Source organism: Neophocaena asiaeorientalis, unplaced genomic scaffold (assembly GCF_003031525.2).
Source record: "Neophocaena asiaeorientalis asiaeorientalis breed wild unplaced genomic scaffold, Neophocaena_asiaeorientalis_V1.1 scaffold49, whole genome shotgun sequence".
NCBI classification, from domain to species: domain Eukaryota; kingdom Metazoa; phylum Chordata; class Mammalia; order Artiodactyla; family Phocoenidae; genus Neophocaena; species Neophocaena asiaeorientalis.
The window spans coordinates 5,693,732-5,712,677 of record NW_020172456.1 but is presented as its reverse complement, the minus strand read 5'-3'; the positions used below and the strand labels follow the sequence as shown (position 1 = coordinate 5,712,677).

Sequence of the window (18,946 nt, the reverse complement as noted above, 5' to 3'; positions counted from 1 at the left end):
CGGAAGTGCTAACCCCAGGCGAGCCCAGCGGGACGCCAATTACGGTGCAGGTCAGGACTATGGCGGCCCGGCTGGCTAGGATCCGGTGGGGGACTGCCCCTGCCGCTGCCCGGAGGGGCCCGCTGGTCTCCTGCCGGAGGTGGGCCGGCGCTTCGTCAGACACCGTGTACGATGTGGTGGTGTCCGGGGGAGGCCTGGTGGGCGCCGCTATGGCTTGTGCCTTGGGTAAGCGCATCTCCAGGCCGATAGCGGCGGGGAGCGGGGCCGTAGAGGAAGGATGAGGACCGTGTGAGCCCTGGTGTTTGCCCAAGGTCTAAGCGTTGTAGATCTTGTGGTCCATCCCCTGACCAGAGGAATCCCAGAACCCCGGGGGCAAACGTTTGTTCCTTCAGGATTCCGAAGGGTCAAAAGTGGGAGGGACTCCTTAGGAGTCCTTCCAAAGCGTGGGGAAACAGACCCGCCCAGGGTTATTTAGTTCTGGACACAGTTGGAAGTAATCTGGCATTGTCTATTGAGCTAGGCTAGGCAGTTTTTTGTTGATGTTGTTTTTTAAACAGCTTCATTGAGATATGATTTGCATACCATAAAGTTTACCCATTTAAAGCATAGAATTTAATGATTTTTAGCGTACTCACCGAGTTGTGCAGCCATTGCCACAATAAATTTTAGAACATATTTATCACCCCCAAAAGGAACCCAAACCCATTAGTAATCACTGCCCATGTCCCCCCAATCTCCTCAGCTCCTGGCAACCACTCATGTACTTTCTATCTCTATAGCTTGGCTTTTTCTGGACATTTCCATAGACATGGAATCTGCTTAATGTTTTCACAGTTCATCCAGGTTGTAGCATGTGCCAGTACCTCGTTCCTTTTTATGGCTAAGTAATATTTTGTGTGGATATAGCACATTTTGTTTATTCATCAGGTGATGGACATTTGAGTCGTTTTCACTTTGGGGCTATAACAAATAATGCTGCTATCATTTTCTGTACAAGCTTTCGTGTAAGCATATATTTTTGGTTATCTTGGATATATTCCTAGGAGTGGATTTGCAGGGTCATATGGTAAACTGTGTTTAACATTTTGAAGAATTGCCTGTGTTCCAGAGTGGCTGCACTATTTTACATTCCCACCAGCAATAAATGAGGGGTCTGATTTCTTTCTTTCTTTCTTTTTTTTAGAAAGAAAGGCATTCCTTAATTTTTTTTCATTATTCATTCATTCATTTATTTATTTTTGGCTGCGTTGGGTCTGTTGCTGCACGCGGGCTTTCTCTAGTTGCGGTGAGCAGGGGCTACTCTTCGTTGTGGTGCGCGGGCTTCTCATTGCGGTGTGCGAGCTTCTCATTGAGGTGGCTTCTCTTGTTGCGGAGCACGGGCTCTAGGCGCGCAGGCCTCAGTAGTTGTGGCTCGCAGGCTGTAGAGCGCAGGCTCAGTAGTTGTGGCACACAGGCTTAGTTGCTCCTCAGCATGTGGGATCTTCCCAGACCAGAGCTCGAAACCGTGTCCCCTGCATTGGCAAGCGGATTCTTAACCACTGCACCACCAGGGAAGTCCCGAGGGGTCTAATTTCTCCACGTCCTGGACAGCACTGTTACTGTCTTTTTCTTACTGGTTATGCTAGTGAGTGTGAGGTGATATCTTCTGGTTTTGATTTGCATTTCCCTAATGACTAATGATGTTGAATATTCTTTCATATGTTTATTGGTCATTTGTATGTCTTTGGAGAAATGTATATTCAGAACCTTTGCCCATTTTTAAACTGGGCTATTTGTCTTTTTATTATTGAGTTGTAAGAGTTTTTTATGTATTCTGGGTACAAGCCCCTTATCAGATAAATGATTTGCAAATATGTTCTCCCATTTTGTGGGTTGTTTTTTCACTTTCTTGATGGTGTCCTTTGAAGCACAGAAGTTTTTAATTTTGATGAAGTCCAGCTTATCAGTCTCTTACCACTTGTGCTATGGTGTCATATCTAAGAAATCATTATCTAACCCAAAGTCACAAAGTTTCGCTCCTGTGTTTTCTTCTAAGAGTTTTATACTTTTAGTTCTTACATTTAAGGCTATGATCCACTTTGAGTTAAACATTGTATGCAAGTTAAGGTAAGGACTTTGCTTTTACATGTGTAGTTTAGGCTGCTCTACTACCTTGTGGGGTAGATAGTTTAATCTTTTATATGAAGCAACGAGGTTAAGTAAGGACCAGAGTCTCACACCAGGCAGAGTCAGAATTTGAACCCAGGCAACCAAATTCTTTTGCTTTTAACAACTGTACGGTGACTTTCAGAAATTGGATTTGAGTTTTCTGGCTTCACAAATTAAAGGTCACTAACAGTGAGAAAGTCTTTTCTGATTTCAGTTCTGGGGGTGTTAGTCACATCTTCCCTAGGAAGTTCCTTTTCTAGGAAACTGGTGGGAAGCAGTGCTTTGTATGAGCTAATGGGCTTGAGTCTCAAAGTAATTTTGTAAAACATAGTTATCAGTTATTGAGCACTTGCTATAGATAGGCATCTTTTAAAGTATTTTGCATATACATACATACATATATATGTATGTGTGTACATACATATATATACTTTTTTTGTTTTCTGTGCCAAGTGGCTTTCAGGATCTTAGATCCCGACCAGGGATTGAACCTAGGCCCAGCAGTGAGAGTGCCGAGTCCTAACCACTGGACTGCCAGGGAATTCCCTATATTTTATTGTCATAATACTCTTGATTTTAGATTGTGAAGATAAGAAAGTTAAAGCTCAGAAAGGTTAAGTAACTTGCTCTCAAAAGTTGGTAATTAGGAAATACAAATCCTTTTTGAGACTGACAAGACTTTCTGACATATATACCCTTGCTGCCTGACAGCCATTTTGGTTTTACCTATCGGTAAATGGACTATAATGGTGCTTCTCAAGCTTGAGCATGTTTAAGAATCATCTGGGTTTTTTGGTTTGGTTTTGGTTTTGGGCTTTGAGTAACTAAGACAGGGACATAACACATAAGAATTTTGAAATACAAAAGTGCATAGGATATATAGTATAAAGAATGTATAGTAAGACTTCCATTTCTAATTGTTAGCCATCCAATTCTCCTCATAGGCAATCGTTGTTACCAGTCTGTGGAGCATATTTTTAAAATGAGGATTCCAGGTTCCACTTCCAGTGACTCTGACTCAGTTTGTCCAGGTGGGGCCCAGAAGCCTGTATTTTTAACAAATAATCTCCAGAGATGGATGCAGGAGATCTGAAGACCACACTTTGAGAATGAAAAACACTGGGAAGGCTTAATTGTCTTGTAGTGACTTCACCTCCTAACTTTTTATACAATTTTGTATGATATGTATCTGAAAAATTTTTTTAGTTTTACTAAATTTTTGTTAATTTTGTTAAAATTTGGTGTTTTGCTATCTTCTTTGTATAACTTTTTTTCCTTCCTATATTGTTCTTTTTCTCATCCCCATTTATCCACATTTCAAGGAGGGAAAGCAGCAATTCTTTTATAAACTTACAAAATTCTGTATTGTAATTGTTTATTTTTCTGTCTTTTCCTTAGAAGTGTAAATTTTTTTTTAAATTAATTTATTTTTGGCTGCGTTGGGTCTTCGTTGCTGCACACGGGCTTTCTCTAGTTGTGGCGAGTGGGGGCTACTCTTCATTGTGGTGCGCGGGCTTCTCATTGCGGTGGCTTCTCTTGTTGCAGAGCGCAGCCTCTAGCTGCGTGGGCTTCAGTAGTTGCAGCACGCGGGCTCAGTAGTTGTGGTGCACGGACTTAGTTCCTCCGCAGCATTTGGGAGGACCAGGGATCGAACCCGTGTCCCCTGCATTGGCAGGCAGATTCGTAACCACTGTGCCACCAGGGAAGTCCCAAAAGTATAAATTCTTAAAGTCAGGGCTGACTTTAAACAGACACTGACAATACAGAATGCTCTGTATAAGTTTACAGAAGAAAAAGGTCATGGGCCGAGTACACCAGGATGTAAGAATCACTGACTCTAAGTCAGTCAAAACTACCAAGCGTAGGTTTACAAAAGAAACATTCACACTCAAAAGCTCAGAGAATGGGCTTCCCTGGTGGCGCAGTGGGTGAGAGTCCGCCTGCCGATGCAGGGGACATGTACGGGAAGATCCCACATTAAAAAAAAAAAAAAAAAAAAGCTCAGAGAAGATACTGAATGTTAAAACATGAAAGTTGAACCTCTCGTGGGGCAGGGGGAAGGTTTGGAAATCTTTCATTCAATTTATTCAGTGAGCAAGCCTCTGCTTTTTTCCTATAAAATAGATGGAGCTGAACACTGTGAGGAGACTCTGTCCTTGAGCATGTGCCTGTGGAGTCAAGTAAACTACCTGCTTGGGATTTAGTGCATGCTACTCTCTCCCCTTGATCATCATGGCATGAATCCCAAAGAATATTCTTTGTCAATAGTTTGTATGCTGATCAACCTTTATAATTCAACATCCACTTAGTTTTAGACAGCCGCTTTAAAAGTGAAAAATTTCCAGCTGGCTTTTCATATTTCCGTGTAGGTCAGTTTTTATGTTTTCCTTGATTCTTTTCTTCTTCAAACTCACATTAGTTTATGTTTTATCCTTGAAATACCTATATTTCCCTCTCACATTGTTATTTGTAAGTGATATTCTCTAATATTTTTTCTCCAAGCTAGTTTCCTAAAATGTTATATTATTTTTTTATAAATTTAAAAAATGTTTATTTATTTATTTTCGCCTGTGTTGGGTCTTCATTGCTGTGTGTGGGCTTTCTCTAGTTGCGGCGAGCAGGGGATACTCGTCGTTGCGGTGCGTGGGCTTCTCATTGGGGTGGCTTCTCTTGTTGTGAAGCACAGACTCTAGGCACGCGGGCTTCAGTAGTTGTGGCTCATGGGCTCTAGAGCGCAGGCTCAGTAGTTGTGGCGAACGGGCTTAGTTGCTCTGCAGCATGTGGGATCTTCCCCGACCAGGGGTTGAAACCGTGTCCCCTGCATCGGCAGGCGGATTCTTAATCACTACATGACTAGGAAACCCCTAAAACGTTATATTAAATAGCTAAAAAATAAAATATTGAAAAATAAAATAAAATATTGGACCTGGCTATATTTTATGTGCTTGGAAATCTAATTTTAAAATTTATTTTATTTATTTATTTTTGGCTGTGTTGGGTCTTTGTTGCTGCACGTGGGCTTTCTCTAGCTGTGGCGAGCAGGAACGACTCTTCTTTGAGGTGCACGTACTTCTCATTGCAGTGGCTTCTCGTTGCAAAGCACAGGCCCTAGAGCACGTGGGCTTCAGTAGTTGTGGCTCTGTGGCATGTGGGATCTTCCTGGACCAGGGCTTGAACCTGTGTCCCCTGCATTAACAGGCAGATTCTTAACTACTGAGCCACCAGGGAAGTCCCTAATTTTTTTTGACTAAAGGAAATTTATAACATATATAATGTTATACATGCATTTGTAGGTGATGAGCTGACTGTACTATGTCATAAAGCTAGAAACAGTGAGAGCTGGGATTAAAATCCAGAGTTTCTGATTTTCTTTTTTTTTTTTTCTGTGGTGTTTTGATATAATAGCCCAGCTGGACTAGAACAGGCAGTGATCACATCATCTCAATCTACTGAAAACCCTCCAGTTGACTCCTACTGTAGTTGGGATATGGTCCAAATTTCCTGCCAGTGTCTAGAAGGCACTATTTGATCTGTATATTATCTCTCTCGCCAGATTCACCTTGATCCATTCTCTTCCGTAGTCACCGTTAGGCACCGTAGGTCACCCTTCAGTCTCTAGAGCTGCATTGTCCATTATGGTAGCTACCAGTCACACATGACTACCGACCACTTAAAATATGATACCATATTTACCACATTCTAATCTAAATGCATTTGTTCTGTAAGTGTAAAATACATACCACATTTCAAAGGCAGTATAAAAATTAATGTAAAATTTCTCAATTTTGTCATTGTTAATATTCATAATGCTATAATTTTGGATATATTAGATAAACTAAAGCAAAATTAACTAATGTAATTAACCACTTTATTTTTACTTTTTAAATGTGTCTTCTAGAAAATTTAAAATTACGTGTCACATTATTTTTATTATTTGCATATTCTATTATTTTTAGTGGACAGCATATTTCTAGAACAGACTAAACTTACTTCCATTTCAGAAACTTTTCTTTTTAGTTGTTGTCTCTTCTGAATATTCTCTCACCAAATTTTCTCCTGATTGTTTTGTTTGTTTTTATTCTTTTTTTTCGAATTTTATTTTATTTATTTTTTTATACAGCAGGTTCTTATGAGTCATCCATTTTATACACATTAGTGTATACAGGTCAATTCCAATCTCCCAGTTCATCACACCCCACCCCCACCCACCGCTGCTTTCCCCTCTTGGTGTCCATAGTGGGCTCAGACCCTTCACTCCAGTGGGTGGACTTCTGTGGTGTAAGTGTTCTCCAGTCTGTGAGTCACCCACCCAGCAGTTATGGGATTTGATTTTACTGTGATTGCACCCCTCCTACCGTCTCATTGTGGCTTCCCCTTTGTCTTTGGATGTGGGGTATCTTTTTTGGTGAGTTCCAGTGTCTTCCTGTCAATGATTGTTCAGCAGTTAGTTTTGATTCCGGTGTTCTCACAAGAGGGAGTGAGAGCACGTCCTTCTACTCCGCCATCTTGAACCAATCTCCCTCCTGATTGTTTTTCTGATTTTCTTAAATAAGAAGGAAATTTCCTTTAAAGGAAGAAGTTAAATAGTGAAGAAACAAGTGTCCATATAAGATTACATGTATTTGAATCCTTAGTCTTGTCTCCAATAGGTTCTATTTCGGTGGAATTAAATTACTCACAATTTCTGTACATTGGTTTTTCTCATCTCTAAAATTAGAGCAAAATAGCTTTTCTTTCTTCATAAAATTGTGGTATGGATTATATCAGATGATACTACAGTAAATCATATATAATTGTACCTGGCATATAGGTGTTAATAAACATTAGCAGTGATGATGATAATGATAATAGTGATTCCATGGAACTTTGCTTATAGATATACAGGAAAAAAGTAAACATTATTAATATAATAACCTACTGTTATTCATAAAAGAGTGACAGGTTATTAATTTATGGTTCTAGGTTGTTATTTGATAAATCAAAATTAACTTGGATTCTATATAGAGTGAAGTGATTTCAAGGTTAAAATTTAGATAGTCACCTACAATTTATAATTTCATTTAATTCAATCAATAGCTAAGTCATATATATGTTTGTGCCTTTAACTGTAATGGTATTATAGCCTAAAATAGATATTTTTATAATTTTTCTATTTCTACTCACCAGGGCAAATATAGGATGGAAATCTAACTGTTTTCTTATATATTTCCTGGTTTCTCATTTAACAAAAATGTCTGTTAAGACATTATTTTATGGATTGAGGAGATAACAGCAGTTTGCTGCTGGGGATGTACAGCGATAGGAAAAGAAATGATTCCTGGCCTCCAAGGAATTTAGAATCTAGCAAAGGAAAAAGATTTGTAAATAACTAACAGAAGGAAGAATGAAATGAAAGCTACCCTAGAGGAGCAAGCAACTGACCTATCCTGGGGGTGGAGGTGTGCGGGTGTGGTACTAAGAGGACTGCTGGGGAGGTGAGGCTTCAGGGAGTAGGAGCCGTAGGGAGCTGGTGGCAGGCAGCATTCGGTTGCAGTGGCTTCTGTTAGATCAAAGCCTAGAGATGTGATGGACCAGAAAGTTGTCCTATCTGCGGGCACGGCCCCTCTCCCATCTTCCATGGCAGAACTGCTGCTCAGGTGCTGCCGCACGACAGGGAGCACCATGCTGACCTGGTGGGTTCAGCGCAGTTCACTCCTTTTTGACTGGAGCCAGCCTTGATTTTCACACTTTCTTTGTTGTATGTAATAATAGTGCCTTTCTTCTCATTTAGATTCCAAAATAAAAAGAGGGGTCAGGGTCTTTGGGGTTTCTCTCACCGTTACTAAGTAAAACCTGCAGTGTTTCTTCTCTGGTAAATTCACATGCAACTCACTGCTTATCTTTTCCCTGCACCGTTCTCTGAGACACTGTGGAAGGACTTGTGTTTGTGCTGCAGTGACCCAGTGACAGAGTCTCCAAGTCCTCTTTTTACTTCACTATACAGATGTTTTAGGACCAGATTTTTAGGCACAGTTGATGTTATTTTTTGGCCCCCCTTTCTTTCACAAGCTCTTTATCTTTGACTTAATCTTGAGGCCACAATGAATTTTGTTTATTAACCCCATTTTTCTGTTGAACAGGATTTGTAATTTTTAGTGACTTAATACTTTGTAGATTATAAATATCTGGTGTCTAAATACTACAGCCTTCCTTTCTTCATTTTTCCTTTCTAGGACAGTCTATTCACTTGCTATGGGTTTTGCCATTATTTGTGTCTTTGCACATGGCAGGTGTTAGACTGTCTGGAGAGGCCTTACCACCATGGGCAGGGTGCTCTGCGTGACTGAAATGGTAGTACACATTATTGCTTAGGACGTCACATGATGTTTTCCTTTTTATGTGTGTAAGAAATTTGTATCCTGAGGGCTAAGGGATTAGTTAATATGTTGCTTCTCTTGGAAATGAGAAAGAGAATAAACTCTGATTTTCCTAAAATGATATAACATTTTGATCTTTTTTTTTTTTAGGATATGATATTCACTTTTGTGACAAGAAAATCCTGTTGCTAGAAGCAGGTCCAAAGAAAGTACTGGGGAAATTGCCAGAAACTTACAGCAACAGGGTCAGCTCCATTTCCCCTGGCTCCGCAACCCTTCTCAGTAGTGAGTAGAAGATCCTCTGTCGTAGAACCAATCTCCTGTCTCTCTTGACTTTCCAGTGTGTCCCATAGAGCAGAGTCAGCAGAGCGTCTGGCGAGGAGGGAGCTCCCTGAGATGGGTGGGAAGAGGAGGGTGGGGTTGGTAAGTCTAGTACATAGTCGAAGATGAGGACCCCTGGAATTGTTCGTGTGTCAACTCGCAGTCTGAGGAAGACATCTCTGGGACATGTGGCTCCATGTAGACATCATTTGTGATGTTGGGTCATTATGAATTGGTGGAATTGAAACTATATGAACTAATGACGATCATTCGCTTCTAGTAACAGCATACTCTTCATTTCCAGAGTCAGCCCTATAGGGGGCTGGGGAGCCTGAATGCTAAGTGCTCGTAGGGTGTAGGTGGATGTGTACACCTGGAACCAGTTAGCAAATTATCTTAAGGTCTTTGTCAAATGTTACTCCCTCAAGCCATCCTATCTAGAAACACCCCATCTAAAATTAAACTCCTGCATGACTCTCTAGCTCCTTATACTGCTTTATTTTTCTTTATAACACTACCTGACATTTTATTATGAATTTTTTTTTAATTGTCTATCTCTCCGACTAGAGTGTCAGCTGCTGAAGGGCAGAGATTTGTCTGTTTGATTTCCCGCTTTATGCTCAGTACCTAGAAGTGTATCTGGCACATAGTAAGTGCTCAATAAATATTTCCTCAATGAATGAATCGGTTTAGTGCTCTGGAATTAAGCAAAAAATAGTCTTTATCCAGGGAGTTCGTATCCTCAATAGGATGATGAAGGAAAAGAAAATACAGATTTGGTTTATTTCCCCCACTTTATTATTTCCCCCACTTTAATGTGATTTGACCTTTGATCATGAAAGCTGGGTCTTTTTCATGCTGTATATTCTGAACTGGGGAACAGAGTAGCTTAGCTCCTAGCATCAAACAGGATAGAAGTGAAGAGTATTTCCCTGTTATTGGAGAACACTGAAAACAACCTCTTACTTAAAAGGAAGGAGAGAGAAAGGGGAACCCAGGAGGGATGCCAGTCCCATCAGGTTGCTTTGGTCTATATATAACTCCTTTCTTTTGTAGGTTTTGGTGCCTGGGACCACATCTGCAACATGAGATACAGAGCCTTTCGGCGAATGCAGGTGCCTCCTTTATCACCTTTGGCTTATCTTGGTTTATCTTGAGTTAAGATATTGGAGTTCACATTCTCCAGGTTTTCTGTAAATGTGGGAGGAATTCAGACAGAGTTTACACTCAGTCAAAGGAAGTAGGAGGGAAGCATTCATGAGAGAATTTTCTTCCCACCTTATACTTCCTGCCAGAGGGACTGACAAACTGTGGTTTTCCTGCTTCAGTCAATGCTCAGTTTGACTGGAGTAATATTTCCTTTTCCTTGGGTTGTAATACAAACTTTCCCTTTGTGTTTCCAGGTGTGGGATGCCTGCTCAGAAGCCCTGATAATGTTCGATAAGGATAATTTAGATGACATGGGCTGTATAGTGGAGAACAATGTCATCATGCATGCTCTCACTAAGCAGCTGGAGGCTGTGTCAGGTGAGGTATCTATCTCTTCCATCTTCCACTGGCTTTCTGGAAGATGAACTAAGAGTTATTCTGGGACTTACTGGAAGGATCCCTTCTACAGATACTGATGTCCACCATAAAGAAGCCCTCTAACAGTTATCTCAGGAATATTCTTTCTCTCTCTCTTTTTATTTTAAACAGCTTTATTCAGGTATAACTTACATACCAATAATTCACTGATTTTAAGTGTACAGTTCAGTGCTTTTTCAATCTATTTATAGAGTTGTGCCACCATCACCACAATATGATTATAGAACATTCCTATTACTCAGAAGTAAACCTTGTACCTGTTTACAGTCATTCCCCATTCCCACTCCTAGCCCCTGGCACCACTAATCTACTTTCTGTTTTTTGAGATTTGCCTATTCTGGACATTTCATGTAGATAGAATGATACAATATGTATTTTTTAATGTCTGACTTCTCTCACTAAATGCATTTTTGAGATTCATTCATGTTGTAGTATGTATCAGTACTCCAGTCTTTTTTACTGCCCAATAGTATTTCATTGTGTGGATATATCACATTTTGTTTATCCATTCATCAGCTGATGGACATTTTGGGTTGTTTCCACTTTTTGGTGATTGTGAATAAAGCTGTGAATATTTATGGACAAGGTTTTGTGTGGACATGTTTCATTTCTGCTGGGTGGATACTTAGGAGTAGAATTGCTGGGTCATCTAATAATTCTATGTTTAACATTTTCATAAACTGCCAAACTTTAAAGAGGCTCTACCATGTCCCTTTCCCACCAACAGTATATAAGGGTTCCAATTTCTCCACCAACACTTTATTCCCCTCAACCTTTTTTTTTTAATAGCCGTCCTAGTAACTGAAGTGGTATCTCATTGTAGTTTTTTTGTTTATTTTGTTTGGCCACACCACACAGCATGCGGGATCTCAGTTCCCCGACCAGGGAGTGAACCTGTGCCCCCTCCATTGGGAGCACAGAATCTTAACCACTGTACTGCCAGGGAAGTCCCATCTCGTAGTTTTGATTGTATTTACCTGATGACTAATAATGTTGAGTGTCTTTTCATGTACTTGTTGGCTATTTGTATATCTTTTTTTTTTTTTTTTTTTTTTTTTTTTTTTTTTTTTTTGGCTGTATCGGGTCTTAGTTGTGGCATGTGGGATCTTTCGTTGCGGTGCTCAGGCTTCTCTCTAGTTGTGGTGTGTGGGCTTAGTTGCCCCGCGGCATGTGGGATCTTAGTTCCCCGACCAGAGATCGAACCTGCGTCCCCTGCATTGGAAGGTGGATTCTTAAACACTGGACCACGAGGGAAGTCCCTATTTGTATATCTTCTTTGGAGAAGTGTCTGTTTAAAATCTTTTGCTCATTTTAAAACTAGATTGTCTTTCTTTTTATTTATTTATTTGTTTTTTAAATTTTTTTGGCTGTGTTGGGTCTTCATTGCTGTGCACGGGCTTTCTCTGGTTGCAGCGAGCAGGAGCTACTGTTCATTGCAGTCCATGGGCTTCTCATTGCGGTGGCTTCTCTTGTTGCGGAGCATGGGCTCTAGGTGCGCAGGCTTCAGTAGTTGTGGCTCGCGGGCTCTAGAGCACAGGCTCAGTAGTTGTGGCGCACGGGTTTAGCTGCTCGGCGGCATGTGGGATCTTCCCGGACCAGGGATTGAACCCATGTCCCCTGCATTGGCAGGCGGATTCTTAACCACTGCGCCCCCAGGGAGGTCCAAAAGATAATTTAGATCTAATAGTCACTTAGAAACATGTCCCATAATATATTGGTGAAAAAAAGTGTGTGTCATATGATCCCACTTGTGTGTGTGAGTATGTGTGTGGGGTGTGTGTGCATATACACACATAGGAAATTGTTGGGAAAGCTATACAACAAAGCTTTAACTAGCTGTCTCTGAGTGGTATGATTAAAGGTGATTTTTTTCCCCCCTTTTAAACCTTTCTTTGTGGTTCAGACTTTTACACAAAGTAAAAGTAGTAAGCATGTACTGTTTGTGATCAGAAAAGTAAAATGACTTCCAGTGGGAAGAAAAATCTTATGAAATCTAGAACTTGTTTGAGTCTGTGGTATTCCCCACCCTATTTGCTTTGAAAACACATGTGGGTTCATGTAGGCATAGAGTGAAACTGGAGCAGGATCATGAAGATGGGAAGAGTGCCTGCCTCATGCAGGTGACAGTTCAGTGAGAGCTTACTTTTTTTTGTCCTTGTTTTCCTCACACTGATTCATCCCTGTGGCCTCTCTCATTTATTAGCTCTTAGACCATAGCATAGATCACATGAGTTATTTTTGAGATCTTTACTTTTCTTGTTTAGGAGTAAATGATAAGATAAAGATAAGCTGTCTTGGGACTTTGCTTTAGTTTTTTCCTCAGCCTGTGGGCCAACTGTCTAATGTTTTGTTTTTTCTCTTTTGACCTCCCTAGACCGAGTGACCGTTCTCTACAAGAGCAAAGCAGTCAGCTATACCTGGCCTTATCCATTTTCCATGGCAGACTCCAGCCCTTGGGTTCATATTACCCTAGGTGATGGCAGCATCCTCCAGACCAAATTGTTGGTAGTTGAAGATTCTTATTTTGCCAGGGGTCTCACATATCCACGTCTTGTTAGATTCTAGGGTCTCTAGTTTTAGATCTAAGCTATAGTTAAAGTTAATTTTAGGCAAAACTTTTGGTTATAAGGACCCATACCCACTCAAACCAGCTCCAGTTAAGATGGTTCTGTTGTAAATCCTGTACAGGAAGCAATCTCTTGGACCATCATAGGTCTTGAAATAAAGGATAGCTGGCCTTACAGGGACAGGAATCAGAGGGTCAGAAATTGAGGCTGTTCCTTCCCTCTCAGGAGTCCTGTAGTCGTTCATCTCCTTGCATCTCCCATTTTTTTCTCTTTCTGCTCATCAGCTTCCCCTTTTCCATGGCAGCCGTTCCCAACCTTACTTCAGGATTCTTCAACTCTAGCGCCTGCCTTATTGCTTTCTAGTTCAAACTTTGGCTCAGTTTAACCTACGGCTGGCACCTCTTGGATCAGATGTCCAGCTTTGGTCTGTTAATTGAAGCTGGGATCGCATATGTAGGGCTACCCCTCTAGGGGCTGGGAGTGAGGCAGGCATGATAAAGAGTTACCTGCCACAGATGGGCTTGCCACCAGTGGGAACTAGAGAAAACTTTTAGGAGGCAGAGACAAACTTCTGGAACAGTTTCGTTAATTAAAAGGTTTTAAGACTCAGCAGGCTCTTGTCTCCATGCAGATTGGTGCAGATGGCCACAACTCAGGAGTACGGCAGGCCGCTGGAATCCAAAACGTTAGCTGGAACTATGACCAGTCCGCTGTTGTGGCTACTCTGCATTTATCGGAGGTAAGATCCTGAGTCCACCATCTGGGGGCCTTGCTCGGGTTTAACTGGTACTGGGGAGATATGGGGATATATGTATATCTATAGCTGAGTCACTGTGTTATAAAGCAGAAACTAACACACCACTGTAAAGAAATTACACTCCAATAAAGATGTTAAAAAAAAAATAAATAAAATACATATAGATATCTTATGACCTAGGAAAAAAAACAATAATAATTGGTACTGGGTACTTCTCACAAGAACTCTTCTCCTCTCCGTTGTAGGCCACAGAAAACAATGTAGCTTGGCAGAGATTTCTCCCCTCCGGGCCCATTGCTCTGCTTCCGGTAAGAAGTCCTTCTGGCTAGTCTGCTTAAACATGTCAAGCCTTCCTCTTTTAGAACTTCATTTTCTCTCAGCCTTTTTCTGGTTTCAAGGGAATACGCCCAGGCTAGCTTTGTTACCCCTTCTTGTCTTCCTTCGTGCTTGAGAGCTCTTAAGAACAGAGGTTTTAGCCCTTGGTATTGATGTTCTTTTGACACAGCTCTCAGACACTTTGAGTTCCTTGGTTTGGTCCACATCCCATGAACATGCAGCAGAGCTGGTCAGCATGGATGAGGAAAAGTTTGTGGATGCCGTTAACTCTGCCTTTGTGAGTATCACCAGCTGACGATATGTTGCTGGGATAGATACAGAAAGGTGGTTTTGAGTAAGAAAAGAGGAACAACCAACCAGCTGCCCCTTTGAACCTGTAACACTTGATGTGGAGTATGTGGAGGAGGGGACTCAGGAAAATGTACAACAAAGAAATTAATTTGTGTGCTCTTCTGAGGGTTGAGGGCGGCTGCTATGCTGACTGAAACAGCTGCCTGGGTGGTAGTTACTTGGATAAGTAACTTTTTTTGAAGCTGTAATACTTTGATAATTTTTAACAGATGCCAAGTACCTGAACCATTGAAGCTGATTCATCAGAAGTGTTTCTGGGGAGGGGCTGAGCACATTTCCATAGTGAGCTTAAGAGTAAGCTTTGTAGAGAGATATGGGTTCAATATTGGTTCTACCTGTTAATCTCCTGAAAAATGGAAATAGTATCACCAACCTCTTAGGGTTTAATAGTAATAAAAGTCTAAAGACTTAGAGAGAATTTATGTAAAATGCTTGGAACATACCTAGTACATTATAGGGTACTCAACAAATGGTAATTATTACTGGAGTAGACATAGCCTTTAGATAATACAGACACCAATATTTTTGGAGTTCAAATGTCACATTATCTGAATTCACTAATGATAATGATCGATAACATTTATCCAGCACTTACTATGTGCCAGGTACAGGTGAAGAGTTTTTTTAACATGTATTTATGTATTTAATTCAGTGAACTATTGAGGTAGGTACTATTATCCTGCTCACTTAGAGATAGGTAACTTGCCTGAGGTCATACAGCTGGTGGCAAAGCTGGGTTCTGAAATCAGGCTGGCCCTTGAGCCTATCCTTTTAACCACCAAACTCTACTGCCTTGCTAATGACTTCACACTGGTCTACAGTGAAGAACTTAAGCTCCACTGCTCTGTAGTAACAACAAGAATAAAAAGAACTGAACGCACTGAAGTGGCTTCCAAGATAAATGGTGACCCTTTATGGGTCATTTAGTATATATTCCTGGCATAGGCCTTTGCAGTACATTCATTCAGCAAGAGTTATGAGTGCTTCTATATAGAAGGCTCTGGAGTTGGACAAATGAGACATAGTCCCTGATTTCAGGAAGCTCAGGCAAGTGAGGGAGAAAGATATAGAAATGACAGTTTTGATACAGTGGTAGAGTATGCATAGGATACTGTGGGAGTATGGAGGAGAAAGACACAGAAGGTTTGGAGGGAGGTTTACAAAAAGGGGTGACAGCTTCTGCATGCTCTGAGGTGTTACCTGGTGAACTAGAAGTGGGAGGACATTCTAAGTAGAGGGGTGTGTGGAGGCAAGAGCACGTTGTAGAGTGAGCTACTTTGTGGCCGGCATGTGCGTTTTGAGGGTAGGATTAGTGAAAGGTGAGGCTCAGAGGTAGGTAGGGGCGGCTCATGAGCAGTTTGGCTTGATCCTAAAGCCTGTGGGGAGTGATGAGAAGTTGCATTTTGCGTTTGTTTGAGGGACTTGTCACTTTAGTGACACAAATCAGTTTAGGTGTGTTAGGTACCACTACCCTTGGCTGTGGTTATAAAATGGTTGCCTTGTTGAATTTTTAATTCCCTGCTGGAGTCGCTGATGAAATTTCACTTTGTTTTGTGGCTGGTGCTACTCAGTGGAGTGATGCCAACCACACAGACTTCATCGACTCGGCTGGCTCCATGCTGCAGTATGCAGTTGCCTTTCTGAAGCCCACTAAGATCTCCGCTCGCCAGCTGCCCCCAAGTGTAGCCAGGGTGGATGCCAAAAGCCGAATACTGTTTCCTCTTGGGTTGGGACATGCTGCTGAGTACGTCCGGCCTCGGCTGGCACTCATTGGGTAAGATGATAACAGAGCAGGGCCACTCCTTTTCACTCTGCGCTGGAGGCTACACCTGAACTCTGCTTTATCCTTAGGGATGCAGCCCACAGAGTCCACCCACTTGCAGGACAAGGTGCCAACATGGGCTTTGGGGATATCTCCAGCTTGCTGCATCACCTCAGGACTGCAGCCTTCAATGGGCAAGACTTAGGTAAGGATTCAGGTACCTTAGAGAGGTATCCCAAGGTCCTATAATACAGGAAGATCAGGAAAATGGCCCTCAGTAGCTAGATGTAATAGACATAAATGTATCTGGTTTGCTAGGAAGGAAGACTTCACTACTGAATTAGGGATTTAACCTTTCCTTTTCCCTTCAGGCTCCATGAGTCACCTCACAGCTTATGAAACAGACAGACAGCGTCACAACACTGCTCTTCTGGCTGCTACTGACCTACTAAAACGGCTGTATTCTACCAGTGCCACCCCACTGGTGCTGCTCAGGACGTGGGGCTTGCAGGCTACAAATGCAGTGTCTCCGCTCAAAGTAAGAGAGTTCTCCCAGATCTCCGAGAGTCTTGCTCACTGAGGAATGACTTCGCCAATGACTTGGTTTCTTTAATTTTCTTGGCTGTAAAATTATCATCTTTATCTGAATACCTTCCCCCGTGGTTATGAGCAGAAATATCCCTTCCGAGGTTTTTGGTGCCAGGGCCCACATCTAAGCAGTACCTTTATATAAGGGCTTAAAATAGTGAATAGGGGCTTGTAAAGATAAAGATGCTTAAATTCCTTTTGCTGCTTGGCCAGCTTCTTTCCTGAGAAACTTGCATTAAAAGACACTTTGGAGGGACTCAGGAGGAGAATCTACCTGGGACTTTTGCCAAATTTTTGCTTTAATCACTTTAGATATTTTAAAGTATTATCTTCACCTGCCCACATACTTTACAGTGTCAGAATATCACTCACTTTGTTTCATTTTTTCCTCCAGGAACAGATTATGGCCTTTGCAAGCAAATGAATGCTCCTCTTCTGGATCTTTTCCCAAGACCACCACGTATTTTCAAGATTTAACTTAATAAATTTACATTAGAATTCTGCAGTCTCTTTTTCTTCTCTGCTTAATGGACGTGTGGAGTTCAAATAATGAGTGATAATTTTCTGTGAGGAAGGCATATCAACCAAGCCAAGAAAAAAACCCCAAAGGAAGACTATGATTTGATTGAAAAGAACTTTTTATTACTAAAAAATTGCTAAGGTGCTGTCTCATTCATTTTCACTTGTTAGCAGTCCTTTCTAAAGAGAAGATTTATATAATTTTAAAAAAATGCTGGTTATAAATTTATACAGTTTTTTGATAAAGATAAGAATTAGAAATAGTCAATTGATGCATTTTTGTTAGAATTGCTGTTTTAAAATTAATAACACTAGAATGCAAAATAAACACAAATTGCTTTAACCTTTATTATAGGTATATTAGACTTTCTGAAAAGAAAACCGAATCTTAAAATGCTAGTTATTATCTCCTCATCACAGCACCGTATTTCATTTATGGTTCCTCTGTGGGACACCACTATTCTGTTATAAAACAATAAATAATTTCATTGCACAGTTTTAAAGACCTCAGGAACCAGGTCAAAAGGAAAAATCTGATTAGCAGCAGAATTTGTTCATGTTTGGTTGCAGGCTGGTGCCAGCCTGGGTGGGGGTGGGTTGTTTTGCTGTGCACCTTAGAAGTGGTTACCTCACAGTACCAGAGATACCTGTCGAAGCGAGTTTTGCATCCATTAGATCTGTATACCACAAACAACATCTTGCCCAGAAGTCTGATTTGCAGATGAAAGGAGAAGATAACAGTCTGCTTTTGACCCAACCTAAGCTATTCTTGGGAAATATTTTTAGGGAATGGAAAATTTGTTACCACAAGGGAGCTTTTCAGGTAAATGTGGAAAATTTATAAGATACTAAAAAAGTGTGAATGTCACAAACCTTCCTGGAATCTCAGGAAAAAATGTGCCCAGAATGAAAGATGGCAGCTACTGGAAAAAGCTGTGTTGACTACTGGCAGAGTCCAGAAAGGTCACTGTAGGGAAAAAAGGTCATCTTTCATAAAAAAATGGAAAGGTAGCCCAGGTATGAAGAACATGGACTCTGCAAAAGTATGCAAACAGAATCAGGCAAGACAAGAATTTTAAGGCACACCTTGCAAGGACCTCCATAACCCAGTGTTTTTCATATGACGATGATAACACACAAAATCCACTATGTGCTAGGCCATGTCCTAATATTTGAAATATATAACACATTTACAGAAAGAAAACCTAACCATCAAGATTAGACCTTTTAGGACTCTTAATAAGAGGCCCAAAAGGTACACTAGGGGCAAAAAGGACATTACAGACAAATTGTTTTTTCTAAGAAATAAAAAGTCTCATTCCAAATTGCTCCTATAATGGATAAACTGGTTAATTCTCCAGATATTCTAATCAAGGTTATCAGAAAACATGTAGATACATTTCTGGAGTTATAAAGCACCTACCCAAGAATTCTGAGAGTATTTGGGATGACCGAACATGTCTGCTGAACAATATGTGGCCTTTATAAGAAAAGCTACAGAGACAAGCTGTGGTGATAAAGACCAGGAAATCTTACCTCTCTGAACCCATCAAGCTGGAGGAGTCTTTATTGTCTCCCCCTAATCTTGTAGAACAGCATTTCGTGTACGATGACTGGTTCTAACACCATACTCTAGACAAAGATGAGAAGGGGG

The 18,946-nt window shown here is 41.0% G+C and overlaps 1 protein-coding gene across 2 annotated transcripts; it reads left to right on the top strand.

The window, feature by feature from the left end:
• The first annotated feature begins 34 nt into the window (after positions 1 to 34).
• On the top strand, positions 35 to 17,278 carry COQ6 (coenzyme Q6, monooxygenase). Of its 2 annotated transcripts, none has more exons than XM_024737911.1 (12): positions 35 to 225; positions 8,655 to 8,789; positions 9,882 to 9,940; positions 10,229 to 10,352; positions 12,787 to 12,917; positions 13,611 to 13,718; positions 13,982 to 14,044; positions 14,242 to 14,349; positions 15,995 to 16,197; positions 16,275 to 16,390; positions 16,557 to 16,723; positions 17,168 to 17,278. In XM_024737911.1, the coding sequence occupies exons 1-12, from the start codon at positions 60 to 62 to the stop codon at positions 17,195 to 17,197; spliced, it is 1,410 nt and encodes a 469-aa protein (XP_024593679.1). In that variant the 5' UTR covers positions 35 to 59; the 3' UTR covers positions 17,198 to 17,278. The 2 variants fall into 2 exon arrangements, with proteins under 2 accessions (XP_024593679.1, XP_024593678.1); XM_024737910.1 differs by having other exon boundaries at positions 13,593 to 13,718.
• Positions 17,279 to 18,946: the final 1,668 nt, after the last annotated feature.